General features: G+C 43.0%; 1 protein-coding gene across 1 annotated transcript; it reads right to left on the bottom strand.

The window, feature by feature from the left end:
* Positions 1 to 13,815: 13,815 nt before the first annotated feature.
* foxi2 (forkhead box I2) lies at positions 13,816 to 17,277 on the bottom strand. The gene is made up of 2 exons (XM_071525760.1): positions 16,674 to 17,277; positions 13,816 to 15,561 (listed from the first exon to the last, which is right to left on the bottom strand). The coding sequence occupies exons 1-2, from the start codon at positions 17,275 to 17,277 to the stop codon at positions 14,966 to 14,968; spliced, it is 1,200 nt and encodes a 399-aa protein (XP_071381861.1). The 3' UTR covers positions 13,816 to 14,965.
* Positions 17,278 to 18,252: the final 975 nt, after the last annotated feature.

Below are 18,252 nucleotides of genomic sequence, written 5' to 3'. Positions count from 1 at the left end.
TCGCAGAGGAAGGCCAGCGGGGTGAGAAGATCTCACCCTCTGCCCCCCTGTCTGAACCCCTTGCCGCCCCGGCTCGGAGCTGACGGAGCGTCGCGGATGGCCCGAGATTGCACCTGGACCAGGGGGGCTTTCCGTCTCTTCCCCCCTGGTTCACACACACAACCCCCCCGACCGCACCCCCCTCTGTGGGTTTCAGTCGGGTGGCCTACAAACCGAGCAAGGATCACAGACTCCTAAATGTGTTGTAGCCTGCTGTAACTGTTCAGAGAGACGTGTTGCAGATTTAAAGGAAAAATCCTCAAGAGCTGAAGTTATTTTTTCGGTGTGCTCACTTTCCCTCAACCTGCCTCGTCTACTTCCACTTCAGTTAGTGATTTCCTACGTTTCCCAGAATGCCTTTCGACAACCCCCCAGAGAAGGGGCCTGAACTTGTTACTTTCAATCAAAGGTGGGTGAATTGGCTCATAAATATAGCTAGCAAGCCAACTAGTTTGTGAAAAAAAAAACAAAGAAACCTTAGTGTGTCTCTACAGTGTGTACCTTGTTACCTTAGAGGCTCAAAAAATTTACTACGTTACATGTCTTGTAGCTGCACTGCATTGTGGTCTCTCTCCTGCTCCTGTGGGTGGAGAAACTGGTCTCTCTCCTCTTCTATGATGGATTTCTCCCTGTATGATTTGTTGAACGTCTCTCGGTGCAAAATGGCGGCTCTAGAAAGAAGCCCTCGCTCTTTGATTCTGAGGGACTGACACCAGAACCTGACGTTTACCACTGATGTTTTAGATAGTGGAAGATTTTTTGCTATCAAACTCCATTGTAGCTGCTCTGGAAATCTCTCAATTTGATGACATGCTCTCTACGTTTGGCAAGTTATCCACAGGAATAAGAAAAATACTCCACCAAATAAAAATACACAACAACAAAATGGGCTGAAATGCAAAGTTCATCACCAATAGCTGTTTTTTTTTAGCAGTATTAAACTGTTTTAGGGTGGATTTTTCCTTTAAGAATTGCAGTTTATTCTTCTATAGCACTTACTGTGAGTCACCCTGGATAAGAAGAACTAAAATGTCCAAAATAGAGAAACATTCATATATGGACACTTGAGTTTATCCATAGAGGATGGAGCAGAGAGGAAGAGTTAATTTACAAGGTGCGTCCATTTTCATCTTTCACTATCCGCAGCTTTATGCACCATGCTTTCCAAAGTGCCATGTGTTCGTGTTGATGTCATTGTGTTTTTTTCATTTCGGGGATAAAACTCTCCACTGCAGCTCCGGAGCGCTGGGTATCATGGATGATGGGCGACTCCCCGGGGCTTTACTGTTTGTCCTGGCCCTGCCTCCGGGTTGGGGGTTGTGTTTACCTCATAACACAAAGCAACATGGTTTTGATGCTCTGCCAGTGTGCTGCTGTGTAAACTGTAAACAACACACACACACACACACGCACACACACACACACACACATGCTCACACACACACGGCTGCAGCGGCCACTCCTTTTCCTGTTCCCTCTCTCTTTTCTCTCCCTCTCTCTCTGTAACTCTTTCTCTCGGTCTTTGGTTCTCTCGGTATCCCTCTCTCATTCTCCAACTCTAGCTTACACGCACACACACACACACACACACACACACACACATTCATTTTCTTCACCTTCTCTGTCTTCTACTCTGTGTAAACTGTTCACAGTGCTTCCATCCTTCTCATTCCTCTCCTTTCTCTCTCTCTTTCTCTCTCACTATTATTCTCTCTCATTCTGCAGCAAAGCGACAACAACTAATTAACAAACAGCTAATGTGTCCATCCCTGTTGTTGTGAATCTATTCCTGTACTATATTCAATATGAGTGAGGAAAAGAGATGGGGATCAAAATTCTCTAAACAGATTCTCTGGCCCTTTTCCCTCTCTAATTGAATAGATTTTTAAAGGAATAATTCAACTGGATTAAAATTCCATCCAGCTGATGCTGACCAGGTTAGTCTAGTGTGACTGCAGTGTTTATATGAGGTGATTTCATTGGAAGTGGGGTTACCAGGCTGCATGTAAACATTGACAGTAAAGTAAGATGTCGTAAGGGCTAGACTGACAATGGCAAATCCTAATGAATGGGTCAGGCTGACCGGCCACAAAGGTTCCTGAGACAAAATTTAAAAAATGACTTGATTTATCCAAACCTACTAGATAGAGCTGCTGTTTTGTTCATGGAAATCACAGGCCGTAATAATACTGTTTGTTTGCTCTTGAAGAGTTGAGGAGATTTGTGAGATGCGAAATTGTTGTCAAGAAGACTTGGATATACAGTATCTCAGCTGTAAAAAAATCCCTCCAATTCTGACCCAATTTCTGTACAAACCAGTGTTGTAAGCTTTTAAAAAAAACATGCAAAGAAGTAGCAGTTATAATCATATTCACCACTTTCCAATTAAGGGTTTGTTGGCCTTTTCTTTATGCCCACAACATCCATTAATACAAAAAACCCACCCAAACTTTTTACGTCTTTCTTCTCCCTCCCTGCCTTCTCTGTCTTCTCATCTAGTGGTAACTTCTTCTTCTTCTTCTTCTTCTTCTTCTTCTTCTTCTTCTTCTTCTTCTTCTTCGTCTGGGTCTGTGGCCCCAGTCAGCCTCCATGACCAGAGTCCAGAGCAGTGAACCCAGAGAAATGTGGGTGAGGAACCTCAGAACCAGTGAGGAGGAACCTCTGCCTTCCAACACACACACACACACACACACACACACACACACGAAAAAAAACAGAAACACAAACATATGCACACATACCATCACCATATATGTGTGCACACGCAAACACATTCACACCACCACCCACCAGCACATGCCTGCACACACACACACACACACACACACACATACACAGACTCACACGAAAAACACCAGACACATAAACATACGCACACATACCATCACTGCACACGTGCACACACACACACACACACACACACACACACAACCAACCCTGCACCACTACCTCTACCACACACACACCCCCCCCTCCAAGTGAGAGTAGAGCTGTCAGGAATGATGCTCACTCCCACTCTCACAGCCCCTTCCCAAACCCCCACCCCCGAAACACACACACACACACACACATACATACACACACCCCATCCTCACCCCCCCCCACCCCCCTGCTTTGCCATGGAGGCTGATTCCGCCCTCTGGATGAACCTGTCCCCGGGACCCTGAGCTCAGAAAGGGCTGGATTAGAGAGAGCAGGCTGGGTGGGTGCAGGGGGGGTTAGTTTAATACAGATAGATAGATAGATAGATAGATAGATAGATAGATAGATAGATAGGGAGCGTGTCCATCATGATGCAAGAAAGACACAAAAAAGAAGACTGCTTGTGCCCAACAAACAAAATGTATGAAACATGAGATGAAACATATTCAGTGATTACTGTACATTCTCTGTTTTGCATTGACTTTACTGTGAAGCACTCCAGACACCAAACTGTTGACATATTTTGGTTATTATACTGAAGTTTTCTGTAATTAGATGAACCAATACAATAATGTAACACACAAAATTTGCACATACAAATAATGTACAGTATACAGTGACCATTTCTAAAGCACTGTACTGTACTGTGTACAGAAACATAATATATTACACTATTTTACAGTAACAGAACTGTAAGATACAGTATATTCACACAGAGATTCACACATTAATTATAACACACAACAACACAAATCAAATTAAACTGCAATCTGGATAATTGCCACTGGATGCTATATTTGTACATTATGGAGCTTCAACAGAAAACACTGCCTATTCAAATCTTATCAATCATTACAAATATATTAATATGATTTATAAGAGTCAAAAGGGAAAAAAGAAAAGTTGAAAGAAGATGCGCATTGTGTTCCTCTAGAAATCACATTTGGGCCAAATACTATTTGCAAATAATTCTTCTAGTTGCTTTATAGTTGCATGTTATCTGATGGTGGGATTCACCACATCAAGTTCTCAGTCACCTAAAAGCATGCTAAATTAACTTTTGAATGCTTCCCTGTAATTAACTTTACTTTCTGGTACGTTCTACATTCACCCATCTGGCACCTACTGTAAGTGGGCTGAAGCAGCAGTGACAAGCACTTGCAGATATGAGGTGTTTAAATTAAGCCATCTGCTGCAGTGTATGTACGAATATATATACAAATTAGATTAGTTGAAAGGAAACAGTGAAAGTGAAAGTTTTTTCAATAAAGAAATCATGTGATAAATAGTGATGGAAACGCATTTGTTGAATAAATACTGGCAGGTTTTGCATGATCAGGTTCAGTTCAAATGATTGATGATGATGATGATGTTGTTTAGTTCAGATCAGACTTGCTAAGCTGATGCCCCCCCTGCCCCCCCCACTTCAATCTCTCATCCTGAACCACAGTGCCCCCCCCCCCCCCCCCCCCCCCCCCAACCATGCACCTGTTCACCAGCTCTGTCCCAGCCTGCCCTCCTGCTCCCCTCCAGCATTCCTGTCACAATGAAGCTCGCAAACACACACAGACAGACACACACACATTCACACACGGAAACACACACACACAGATGCACGTCGACACACACACACACACACATCAGGAAAAAAAACAAAAACGTTGAAATCTGACAATACAAAATCTTGGAAATAACTTCATTATTTGGGTTTCCAGGAAGGTAATTAGGCGCTGTCGCTATCAGCAGCAACTTCCTCACACCTGATTTACTGCAGCGTGTGTGTAAATCAGAATCTGCTCTCCCACTGAGAGATTGACATACAGCGATGGGGCGTGACGTCTGTACATCCCCAACGTGAAATACGGCGCTGTCTCCCTCCCCTTGCCAAGGCTGCGAGCGAGTCTTAGCGCCTCAGACAGACTGCAGCGGCGAGGCCTCAGCTAACCCCCTGATTTACTGCCGGAGGTGTCGGGACTTGCTCGGGAGATGTAAGGTGGTTTAGGAAGGTTCCCTCCTCAGTCCCAGCATGCAGCGCGCTGGCTGTGTGCTCTCATCGTCCAACATCTGCAGGAGAAATAATCACCGCCTGTTGTTTTAAAAGCACCGATATGTGATTACAGCATGGTGCGCTCTGTTGAAATGCTGTCGCTCCCACTTCTGGCTTTGTTTACCTAGTGAGCTGTAGAAATGAACAGAGTTTTTCATCCACACATTGACAGAATGACAATTAAATATGAGTTTCACATGAATATCACAGGTGTGATATATTCCGATTTGTAATCTTCTGATACATTACAGCTGTACCAAGCAACTTTGCATGTTGTCAGTCCCAAATGGCAGCAAGAGGTAACCGTTTGAAAACTTCAATACCCAGAAATCCTGTAACGATGAGGTCAGTGAATGTCACACAGCTCGCTCATGTTTACCAACCGGCCGGTCTGGTCTGTGATGCTTTATTTATACCAAAGGAAGCCAAAGAGACGAGAGAGGAAAAGATCTAATGTTGGTGAGTCCAGCTTTCTCTGCTGCTGTTTAGGAGACAGTTTTGATTCATCACTCCCTGCGTGTGGAGAATAGTCCATACCTTCATTTGGGCAAAGAGGGTGAATCTCAATCAGTGGGGATGGGACACTCTTCTCTACTTTGTGATTTATGCTGATAAATTTTGCCTAGTGCAGCGAGTCAAACTCTTCAGGAACATACATATATGAATGTACCCAAAATTTTGCTGTTCAAATATGTAAATCACTGATTGTGTCTTTAATGGCTACTACACAGATGTAGTTGAGGGAGGGACCAATTTCCTAACAGGTGCTCCATTGTTTTGGGAGGAGGCAGAAAGTCATATTTTTGCCAAAGCAAGATGGCTGAACCAAAGGTGTTACAGTTTGTTTTGTTGTTTCCTAGGGGGGCGGTGAGAGCGAGTTCACCTCTCCTTGATCTCCCCCTCCGATTGCCCCCCCACCCCAGCCGGGACGTGGGGGTCCAGGGGTCTGAGGTCCGGGGCGATAACAATAGCCGGACTGTGCTTTCCTGAGTCCCAGTCCCGCACAATGACCATGTCCATGTCGATTAGCGTGGGGTGGCGGCGGACTCTGCTCCGGCCGGGGCTAATAGCTTATTACGCAGTGTAAAGTGACAGTGTGATCTGGAGGAGTGCCAGGAGAGCGGGCCCAATTAAAGGAGAAAAAGAGAGGAGGAGGAGGGAGTGGGAGGTGAGGAGGGTGGGGGTGGTGGTGGTGGTGGTGGTGGGAGTATTGGGGAGGGTGAGGATGAGGGCAGCGATGTGCATTCCACAGAGCTTCGGTCTAATTCGCCCATGACGGTTCCCTCGGCACTGACACCCTCCTTCAGCGGAAATATCTGAGCATCCTCCCGCTCTATTGTTCCAAACACATCCAAAACAAACCCCAAACACACTCATAGGCTACGTTACCACTGAAGAGTTATGGGTAAACAATGATGTTTACTTGTTGGTCCATTTTGACAAACGGGACCGGGAGAATGTTGTGGAATAATTCCCTTATCACCAGCTACACAGTACAGTACAGTACAGTACAGTAATGGCTGTGTGGTTGATGACATTTAAGTTTAGGCCAACACGTTTAGTTGATGCTCTTGGCAGCAGAATAAGCTTAAATTCCCCTAATCGCCAACATTAGAAGCAACCAGTGGTAACGAGAGCAAGTTGTGTCCCTAGAAGGATCATTTATGATGGAGAAAGAAATACAAGCCGGGGAAAAAAGGGAAAATAAAGAAGAGAAGTACAGGAGGTCTGGGTCTACAGTGAGTGAAATCATCTGTAGCAGTACTTCCCTAAAGAGTATTTTGTATTGTGATTATGGTTACGATGGTGATGCAGCAGGTACGGAGTGCAGCCGAGGACCGTCAGCAGCACCAGTGTATCCATAAATAAGTTTTCTGGCTTCAATTAAACAATTTCCAAATGTCTGCAAAGTTCTCTTCAAAGTAGAATCCGTACATAAGAATAACACAGTAGGAAAACAAGAAAGATTGCTAACTACCTTCCTGGCTGCCACAAGAGCTGGCCTAACAGACAATATAGTGCCATGCTTGTCAACATGGTTGGATTCATATTCAACATAAGCAGTCAGGATGACTCAAGACGGTCCTGAAAGAGGTGCAGTCTCATTGTTCTTACAAGGAAGTTTATTTTAGGGATCATCATAATTACTTCGGTTACATTAAGTGAAATTCTCAGTGAAGCTCCTGATGGAAACGCCTCAGTCTGTCTTGGCATCAGTTCAACTTTTATGCCGAGTTTCAGCAGAATTTGGTTCAGAATTTTACAATGGCCTTATTCCATTATATTAAAGTGCATATTGCTCTATGGTTAAGTATTTCACATATAGCGATAAGTACTGTTAGTAAAACCAGCTGCACAGAACTCTATCACTACATTTCATGAAGTAGTCGCATAGTTTTACAGTGCAGCCACAACACTTTCCCATAGGTGAACACTCTGAGGATAAGGCCATTATAAAGTAAAGTGTTACTAGAGTTTTTCTCAATGGGATGTGGAGTCTGTCAGTTCAATGTTTAAGCTGCGGTAGGAAGAACAACAGAAGGGGTTAATGTAATCCATTTCATTGGTGGGGGCCTTTAATAACTGGTCTCTCTCTGCGTCTCCATTGGCCCGCGGAGTTTCCATTGTGCTGGCCGGTGCAGGTGTGGGACATGCTTTGTTGATCATAATCCCCCAGGCAAGGGGAGAGGCTTTGAGTGTGTTTGACGTACCCCACCGGCAGGCCCTTTGCTCCCCGGCCGCCGAGCAGCCACCGTCTCCAGCGGCCGCTCATGGGATCCGACAGGCGGAAAAATAATGAACAACACCTCAACCCGGAGCTGACCTGGCTCCAATTCACCAGCTCCACACGAGGGGTAAACGAACCACTTAATTGAGCCTTCCAGGATCAAATCGTACTCAGGACCCCCCGAACCCCCCCCCCCCCCACAACCCACCACCACCACCACCACCCCCAGCCTCCTTCCCGGACCCAACCCAACCCATCAAGATGTTTTCCTACCCCCCCTTCCCTCCCCCATCCCATCCCCTCTCTCGTTTCTGTCACTCCTTCAACTTTTTTCTTTTGTTTTTTAACATTTTATAGAAAACATGTAACAGTGGCAGATAGACAAAACTGTTTACTGGCAGGTAAACTGAAGGCAACAGATACATAAATCGTTCACAAAACATACGTTCTGAAAATATGTTCTGAACTATGAAATCAAATATTTTGGTTTGATTTGATCAACATACTCCCTCCCACCACACACACACACACACACACACACACACACACACACACACACACACACACACACACACACACACACACACCTCCCAATCAATTTATTCTGTCTGTTTTCAATATATATATAACAGAAAGGTTCATAGTAAAAAAACAAAAAAAAACAAAACATGATTGAACAGGTACATGAACTGTTTATAAAGCATTTGCTACATTTTTTTCTGGAAAAATCATTTACTTTTGATTTGATGTACTATTAACGTGTTTGGACATACTATAATAAAATCTGTGTAAAAATCAATCAGTTAAAACTTTAATGGTGGTTAGAATGTCAGAGTTGCTTTTATGATTTAAAGAAACTTATAGCCCTACTTGAAGAAATACTATGGTACTGTAAGTCTGAACTGAGCTTTTTTCCTCTTGTTTTACTGTTTAAGTTTGAGTTTAGTAGCACAATAATAAAAAAAACAGTGCAAAATATGATGACAAAAATATATGACATGAAAAGAAGAGAGGCGATCAATAATATGTGCAAATGATAAAAGAAACCCCAAAGGTCTTATAAAACCATCCCATTTCAAAACAAACAAAAAAACACCAAAAACTCAAAATGACAAGCTACAACAAGAGAAACAAGTTAAAGCAAAATGTAAGTTATTCAGACAACAGTTGATAACAAAAAAAAGTTGTTTGACTCTGATTTACACCTTTGTTTCTTTGGGGTTTTTCATAAGACCGTGGCTGTGAAATCTCATTTCCTCAGCAAGTGAGGTCTTGTCTGGTGGCAGAATTAAACTCTGAGGACCAGAGAATGAATGAAACACCCAACCCAGCACATCCTGCGCAGTCCAAACCGCCTTCTGGATTTCCCCTCACACAATGAAATCTTTGGATTACTCTGGATTACTCAGTGCGAGGGGTGACAGCTTTGGCCTTGAACTCCTACAAGGCCCGCTAGTAGCCAAAAGGTCGCCGGTTCAATCCCCCGGACCGACGGGAAGGTGGGAGCCGGATGTGAACGGCAACTGGAGCTTAGAAACACTCAGATACACTCAGATGCAGCAATGAGTCCTCTGTCACTGGAGCGCTACAGTGTTTACAAAATGTTTTTCACGTCTAATTTACAGTTCAAACATTAAAAAAAACAACAACAACTTGACACATTTTGTGGGAAACCTCATCTTCCCTGCATTCCTGTCACCAACAATACTCAGTTGTGCATGGGACTCACTTTTTTTTAAGTTGTATGTTTTTGTAAAAATCCAATGACTGATGGTCCAATGTTGTGCCTTTTTTTCTGAGAGTGCTACATTGCTGCCAAATTCTGGTTTCCTACACTAGTCTGAAACCTGATTTTGACAGTATGGAAAACTAAATAGAAGATTTCCAGGTCTTGAAAAGCTTGGAAATCACACAACAAGTTTGAAGGAAAGGAAAAGTTTGAAAAAACATATTGTTGCTCATAATAAACCCACTGCCACACATTGCCACACACTGTGGTATTTGTTGTAAATATTATTTAATTATAGAGTGATATGACCTATCTGACAGTTATATTACTCAACCACTATCAGCACACATCATACTGAACCCCAACCAAAATCTACATATCCAGTCATCAAATTAAACTCTGGAAAAGGTGTTGAATTTTGAAACTGAACCCTGTCGTATTCCCTTGAGCAAGGCACTATAGTCTGTTTCACTTTGGCTGTGCTTCTTATGTTTACACTCAGGCATTTAGCTGATGCTCTCATCCAGAGCGACTGCATTCCAACCTGTATATGTATTATGTGGTTTTGATGAAGTGAAGTGATGAAGTGTTTGTCTGGATGGAGAATAAACACCTCTGTGTCTCATTCTAGATATTTACTGCTGGTGTAGTTGTTTTGCTTCTTCTTCTGCAGCAGCAGGTTTCTGACCCTTCCTCTGATCAAACTACATGACCCACTTCTTTAGTTTTGTGACTGATAGAGCGTCATTCAAATCTTGCATCAACCTATGAGTCAGTTTATCTATCAGCCAGAGAGTGGAGGTCAGAGTCATTTAAAGCTGCACTAGGCACATTTTTATTTTGTCAGGCATTTTATCGGCCTAAATTACAAACTGGGGCTGCAACAGAGAAGAGCGTCCCATCCTCCCTGACTGAGACGCCGTATTTGCCCCAAATGAAATTCTGGTATCGGGTATGGACACTTCTCCACCCACATAAAGTGATGAATCAACGCCTAAGAGTGTCTAGATCTTGTCCTCTCTCGTCTCTTTGGTTTCCTTTGGTATAAAGCATCACAGACCGGCCGAGTTGGTAAACATGAGCGAGCTGTGTGACGTTTACTGACCTCACTTTACTGGATTTCTGGGTATTGAAGTTAAGACACTTTTCAAACTGTTGCCTCTCACTGCCATGTAGGGCTGCCAACGTGTGAAGTTGCCTAATTGACGGCGTCTATCAGGGTTGGTGTTGATTAACTTTCTTTTCAATCAGTTCAAAAAATGTTATAAAGCATTTATTCAGTAAGTTCTATGTAAACTGGCTGTGAGAACCTTTAAACAACGAAACATTCTGAATTTTGAAATTTTGAAGAAAACCATTTCCCGCATTGATAGCATTGGGCCTAAAGCCGATGGCCATGTCCTCAAATGAGCCGGACAGCCTGACAGAACATCACTCATGTCCTCATTTAACACTGTGACAGCACAGGCAGAACTCCTTGATGAAGTTGATCCCCAGCCCTTCACGTGAGATGTGCTGACAAGACCAAACAGTTGCTTTCTGTGCTCTGTACTGTGTAAGATGTTTCTCATTAGCGAGGTGTCGCCTCTTCCCCGTCCGCTATCTGAGGAACAATTTGGGTCGGGGGTCCTGTGGGGTCGTTTTAGGACACGAACCTATACACGCACCCTTCTAAATGGCACCCACGGTCCCGTGTTCAACCTGCTTCCCAGCCGGACCAACAATGGTGCTTTTCAAATGTCATCCCATAGAGCCGTGTGGGTGCCAAATTAGAACGGGGTGCCCAATGTTCCAGGCGCAAACGAAGGTTATCCAACAGAGCCTGGGTCAGCCAGGCAGCCCCGACGCTGCGGATCCCCTCTAATTGAAAAGTTCACACTTGGCAGTGGGCGTCTTTATTCACCGGACAGTGCATGAAACGAACACACTGGTGCAGTCTGCCAGAGTGGAAAAGTTTTGTTTTGATGGTGGCTGCGCAATGCATCCAACCTGTTTTGACATCTCCAGCCAGAATTGGGTCATTTGACGGATGTGTATGAGTTTTACAGTCATCACAAAACAGGCAGTATAACCGAGAACACCTGACAGATGAGGCAATACGCATTTCAGACCAACAGAGTGATAAAAATATGTGTTAACTCTTCCATATTCTGAGCAGTGGATCCTGGTGCTGCTGCAAATCAGACCAGACTGATGTGAGTTTGTGACGATGTTGTGAGTTTACGAAGAGCAAAATTCATAGGCTTTAATTAGTGGGTCAAAGTATGCTTAATTAAGCAAGGGCCATACAAGGTGAAGAGAGACTGAGGTGAAATACTGTCAGCAGTGTTTTATTATATCTATTAAAGTATATTCCAATCTTTTCCTGGATGAAAGTGATACAAGAGAAAAAGAAAAATCAGTGGTGCTTTATGAGGTTTTATCATGTTTTTGAGATTGCCGTCTTTCCCGTAATTGTACTTGTTTTAAATTCCCGGGATCACGAGGGCAGAAACAGACATGAACCGCCTTATCCGTGATGATGGGAACGTACTATAAGATCAATTTCAAGGCATAACGCTAAGTGCCTCGAACACATGAATGGTGTGAATTATAAACAGTGAAATATAAATAAATTCTCAAATCATTGTCCCTAATCCACACCATGGGTGGCAAATATTTGCCGAGGGAATTTCTTGACGCATCGTTTCTTACCGGGAACAATGCAACATGGCCTCCTCGCGATTTGGGGCAAACACTGCTGAAGAATGGAGACAAAGGAGATGCTTAAACCCCGTCAGTCTAGGGGGGATATCTTCACCTCTCTTCAGATCGGCCCTAATTGATACATGGGGATTGGCTTGAAGGACTGAATACAATAGAGCTATTGTTTCACTGTTTTCTGAATCAAGACGTCTATCAACTGCGGTGTCTTTGCAGGGAACTTGGCTCTCCTCCAAACTTGAACTCTCTCTCTCTCTCTCTCTTGATTTTTTACGAAAGCTTTTCCTGACAGTGTTTCTGGCGCTGGAAGAAATGTTGGAGAACATCAGGTGTGACACAAGAGAACGTATTCAGAATTGAGAGATCCGCCGTTTGGAAATGCGACGCTTACTCTGATACTGAACTATTCCCGTGCTTGAAAGTAAAACTCACTACTGAGTATGACTGAAGTCTTAGCTATTTTGAACCCTTCACTTACAAAATTGTAAATTTTTGACATTGTAATTAGAGGATGCAATTTGAGTTTGAAAATCAGGTGACACCTTTTTTTTCCAAAATAGAAAGAAAACCTTTTGGAAACTGGAAATCCTTCTAATGCTGCACAGAACATCCTTATCAATATCGAGCATCAATAAAGAGAATATGAAGAAAAGATAAGGCAACCTTGATATCACCTCAGAGTATAAGACGCAAAAACATATATGAAAATATTTAAATAACTTTAAGATAAGGTATAGCAAACACTTACTTGCTTTTTCAACAATTTTTCCAGCTTCTATTTTGCCCTTCTCTGATTCTTAGTAGAATAAGGATACACAGAGCAATTACTGACGTTGGGCAATGTAGATGGGCAACGTTCCCAGCAACAGAGAACAAAGCGAGACACAATGTAAAACTACTTCAGATGTCTATTCAGATGTTTCTCAGTAGCAAGATGCTCGTCTGTGAATAAAGCAACAGTACTAAGGCAAAACTGATCCTGACGACAACAAGTCGATTTAACAGAAAAAATAGACCGGATGAGTAACGTTGCTTTAGTTGGATGTGAACTTGCTCTTGAATCTCTCAAGCGAAAAGTACAGAATGTATTGAGCAGCATTAGACAAGTAGCTGAAGTAACCTTATAACCTTATAAAAAGGTTTGAGTTTGAGGAATTACGTACACTATGTATACATTTAATTTGAATCTGTTCTGTGAAATGCAACTAAGCTGTCAACAATTTTGTAAATTAAAACAAAATCTGAAAAAGCAGAAACATATTTAGTTTCTATATTATTACTGAGATATAATGCAATAAAAAAATTAATAATAATTTTGTGAAATAACTGTCTCAGGGCATCTCTAGGGTTTATTGTGTAAAGTTTACAAAAAACAAAGTTTCACAGTAAAGAAAGTCTGCAGAAATAAAGTGGAATTTTCCATTTGGATGGAATTTTGTCCCGTTTTTTATAGCAAATTAGAAAGAGACAACATTGACTTGAATTGGACTAGATAAATTGTAATAAATATGAGATTAAAGTAAATTTATGGGTACACATTCAAATGACAGTGAGGCAATGAATACAGAGAAGTCCTAATTGAAAATGAGGCATGACAATACAATAGGGTCCACATGGTATTTATTAATATCACAGTTGAAACTGGCTGTATGCTGTATGTATAAAGATAAAAAAAAAAGACAGTAGAAGATACAAAAGCCATTCAATGATTGTCACATTGAATCCTGAGAGAATCCATGATATATGATTTTTATATATATATATATATATTTATGACATCTGCTTTTAGTGATACTGTTTTCGGTGCGTTTTGTAATCTAATATCATTCACTTCTGCTTCAATCAAACTATGTTCAGACACCGGTAGAAAAAAATGCCTATCAGCATAAATAGCATAAATAGTCACAAACTATCTTTATAATTTACAAAAATACACATTTCGACTGTCCAAATGTATTTACACGCACATGCGCCTTAGTGCCGTGGTTTCAGTCAACATGTTCCAATAGAGAATATAAAAATAAGGCAAGCCCCGTCAGGTGTCATACTTGTATTATATCAATTGTAAATATTTACTGCATTTGGAAACTGTTTAAAAGATATAGGCTGCCCTTGATAATAGGGCACTTTCATCTTATGATTGTTGTTTGAGGTAATGGTGGTCTTACGAAGGCAACTTTGGCAGATTTGTGTTGATAATGAATAATCAGTTTCAACATGGTTGATATGTAATCAACTGTAATAATTTGGCCGCTCAAAAGAAATATGTATTTGGGCAAAATAACAAAGTTACAATAACATCCTCAATAGGATAGAGTTGTAGTTTTTTGACTGCAAATACTGGGAAAGTATCTGTTGAAACTGCCAAAAAAAGTAAAATAGTTTGATATATTAAAAAAGACATTAGTGTTCAATGCTTGTCTTACTTTGCAAGAGTAGTTTTTTTTTTACCATTGGGAGCAAAGTAGGAGTTTTGACACATTTATGAAAAAAACAAAACAAAAAGATAAGTGCTCAATATTTGTTTGATTTTGCAGGTGACGTTTCCACTATTGACACTGTTAAGTTAAATCTGTCAAGTTAAATCAAGCGCACCTCAGATAATTTAACAAAATGTTCTCTAATCTGCTTTTGCCCCGGTGTGAGTGCAGAGTGTTACAGCAGCCAGTGAGGAGCTGTGTGAGGCCGCTATCCTCCTGCCCTCTGACCCTCTGGTGAAATGCAAACTGTACATGTACGTGTGTTTCAGAGGGATTTACAAAGAGACAAACTCCCAGCTGTGTGTGACATGAGGCTCCTATAGGTCTGAGCCCTCCCTGGGATATATCAAACTGTTGACACTGAAGCTGTTATAAAAATGACTGTTGAACTGTCCGCTCTGTCCGCTGCCAAACGTGTTGTAGTACACTCCACGGTTGAAATGCAGGCCGTCGCCGTGCTCCGACGCCCCGGGGTCCTGCCCGCCGTGGTTGGGGTGGTAGGGGCTCAGGGCCGTAATGTTCCTATTGGACAGCTCGTTCACCAGCCCCAGGGACCCCTGCCTGCCGGGGGGCCCCGAGCCCAGCGTCGACATGCTGCTGTAAAAGTTATTGAAGCACGGCGTCGCCGAGGCCAGGCCGGCCGGCGACGACGACGTCGAGCTCTTGTGGTTCTCGTTCATGGCCTCCATCTCCGGGGAGGAGGGTCCGAGCAGCTGGGGGCTGTCTGAGGACCTGAGTGAGGCCGCCGCCGCCGGTCGGCCGTCTTCGACCTTTGTGGCCCCTGCCGCCGCCGCCGCCGCCGCCGCTCCTCCTCCGCTGCTCGGGTCTGACCGCCGCTTCCTTTTCCTGCGGAAGTTTCCGTTGTCAAACATCTTTTCGCAGTTGGGGTCCAGCGTCCAGTAGTTTCCCTTTCCTGTGATTGAAGATGAGAGGTGATATTATTGGAAACATATTACAATTTGATTATTCAGTGGTTTTGGTTAAATGAAACTTTACCTGATGAAAGGTATAAAGTTATATTGGCCTCCAACTATCCAAATATCATTTTTAACTTACTAAATTCCTCCAAGTAAAATGTATAGCCTACTCCTGGTGTAATTTCACCCACTTTAGTAACTTTTATGAAGCACAAAGCAAAGTGTTAGGAAGACAACCTCAGCAGTCTGTGATTGCGAACTTCTATCCCACTTTATCAACATGGGAAACTCCAAAAACACCAACCATTCAGCTCATATTTGTGTCCATCTACCCTCTTATAGGTAAAACTGCATCACTAGAGTCTTTCTAGTTTGAGAGAATGCAGTTTTGTCTAGTCAATAACAGCTTTCCTGAGCTGACTGGCATTCTAGCTTTGACTGAAGTACAGGTTACAAGTATTAACAACATTCCTGTCATGTTCCAGTACAATGCATTCTGTTTTACTCATTATTTTGTACATTATCCAACAAAAACCCATCATAATATTCCAATAATATTCCTATAGCAACATATAGTGCAACTGGTGCTCAATAGTGAACTTGCAGTGACCTTATGGTACTTTACTGTATTTCTTTTTATTTGATCTCCTTTGGTATTACTATAGACATGTCTATGTATTACTATAGGAGAATTTTCTGCATGAGATTTTAATTAATTATCCTTCTAAAATGTATATAGGATGACACAGCACATTTCCAGTATTAATAGAGGTGAAAAGTTTTGACTGAAGAGTTTGTTCATTAATATATGTGGTTCTGGGGCGGTTGTGCAAAAGTATCAGAAAGTGTAAATATTAACTCTGACTTGTAGAAACACTGGCATAATGTTTTAAAATATATTTTTTACACTCTCAAAGTTACTTTCACACTGTTTGTTGCCGTGTATAACTCTTTATCGTAAGAGTTCGGTCTAATTATAACTGATTAACACTTTATCTAAATACCCAAAATTCAGAGACTGCCAAGTGAGTAGTCTAGTGAGTAAACTAAATGTCGTTCATTTATTATGATAATAATTATGACATTTCTCCCGGCGCGTTCACGTTACCTGGATCGTCCTCGTCCCTCGGGACTTTCTTGAAGCAGTCGTTCAGAGACAAGTTGTGCCGGATCGAGTTCTGCCAGCCGGCCTTGCTCTTCTTATAAAACGGGAAATTATCGGCGACATACTGGTAAATTTGGCTCAACGTCAGCTTCTTCTCGTGCGCGTTCTGGATGGCCATGGCTATGAGAGCAGAGTAGGAGTAGGGCGGCCGGACCAGCTTCAGCAGCTCCTCCTGGCTGGCGATGGACAGCCAGCCCAGATCCGGCCCGCCGAACCCAGGTGAGTTCGTTATGAACTGCCGCTGGGAGCCGTAGGAGGGCGGGATGAAGGACGCCGGGTTGTTTCCGTGCAGGTAGGACGCGGAGGAGTTGACGCCCGGCCCGTTGAGCCACAGGTAAGGGTTTGGAGACGATGCGTAATCCCCGAGGCCGTAGCCGGCGGGTCTCTGTGCGCCCTGGAGGCTCTGCTGGTGGTACATGCTGCTGAAGTTGTCGCAGTACACAGCGGCCATGTCCGGGGCCTCCTGGGCGCCTTTGGGTGGGAGAGAGCCGACGGTAGGGGAGGTGTGGTGGTGGTGGTGGTGGGACTGAGGATCGATGGAGTTCATCACTCCCCGCGGGAAATCCCAAAGGAAATGCTGAGCGGTTCAGGTGGGACACAGGCAGCAGCAACAAGTGTCAGGGAGGATGGAGGAGTTTCAGGAGTTTTAATAATATAAACCCTTGACAGCAGCCACATCCAGGCACCAGATCATTTCCAGCAGCCAATAGACACACACTGAGTAACAGGGGGTGTGGTCATATTATACCTCATTCAGCAGTGGAGTCTTGGAGAGTAGGTCAGTGGTTTTCCTGTCAAAACCTTCTGCACAGACACACATTAAACCAAGGACCCCCATTTGGTGAGGCTTTGTCTGAGGGACAAGGGGCGCGGCAACTTAACCTTAAAGCCAACAAACAATACTCTTTCAAAAGTGACAATACCAGCAACAGGCTATAACTTTCATAGTCTTTTCTTGGTGTCCTAAAACACTTGAAACATCTGGAAAAAGACATTTAGATTGCATTTGTATGATGCAAATCTGCATCAATCTTTATTTTGAGGGATACTATAAGCACTATTTGAATACATATATTTAACCCTCCAGAACTATCCAAGGTAAAGATGGCACAGGCTACAAAGGCTGTCTGAAGACAAGTGCTCTTACATGCAGAATAGTTTCCCTTTTCCACCTCTTTTTGGACCTGTCCCAAGCTATGTTTCAGTGCTTTCCTGAGGTCTATTGTGGAAACAGGGGTGTAGCTAGGAATTATGGGACCTGTGCGCATGAGGGGACTCTGGGCCCCCCTCCACTTTCCTCTCCTCCCCACACCACCGTTATTCCAAACATCTCTGTCTACCCGTTGACAACTCAAACACACCTCCACTCATTTATTTACTGATCAATTATTGGACCCCAAGTGAAATTATGGGCTAATACTTGGCTGTCAGAACCAACTTTCACCAGTCGCCCCCCTTTCAAAGTCTGTATAAGGAGGACAAATTTTTGTTTTAATCTGCACAGGAGAAACCTCAGCAAATT

Source organism: Centroberyx affinis, unplaced genomic scaffold (assembly GCF_046629955.1).
Source record: "Centroberyx affinis isolate AG114_WGS23_722 - 3 ecotype Tasmania unplaced genomic scaffold, CSIRO-AGI_Caff_v1 ptg001336l_1, whole genome shotgun sequence".
NCBI classification, from domain to species: Eukaryota; Metazoa; Chordata; class Actinopteri; order Beryciformes; family Berycidae; genus Centroberyx; species Centroberyx affinis.
Note: the sequence above shows the minus strand (reverse complement) of the source record. Positions and strands in the feature narration are given on the sequence as shown.

What these genes read in the sequence shown, in the direction of transcription:
- foxi2 (XM_071525760.1), bottom strand. Translation starts at nt 17,277, where the DNA reads ATGAACTCCATCGATCCTCAGTCCCACCACCACCACCACCACACCTCC. An exon ending in GAGGGACGAGGACGATCCAG is followed by an intron (nt 15,562 to 16,673) that starts GTAACGTGAACG and finishes CTTCAATCACAG; the next exon opens with GAAAGGGAAACTACTGGACG.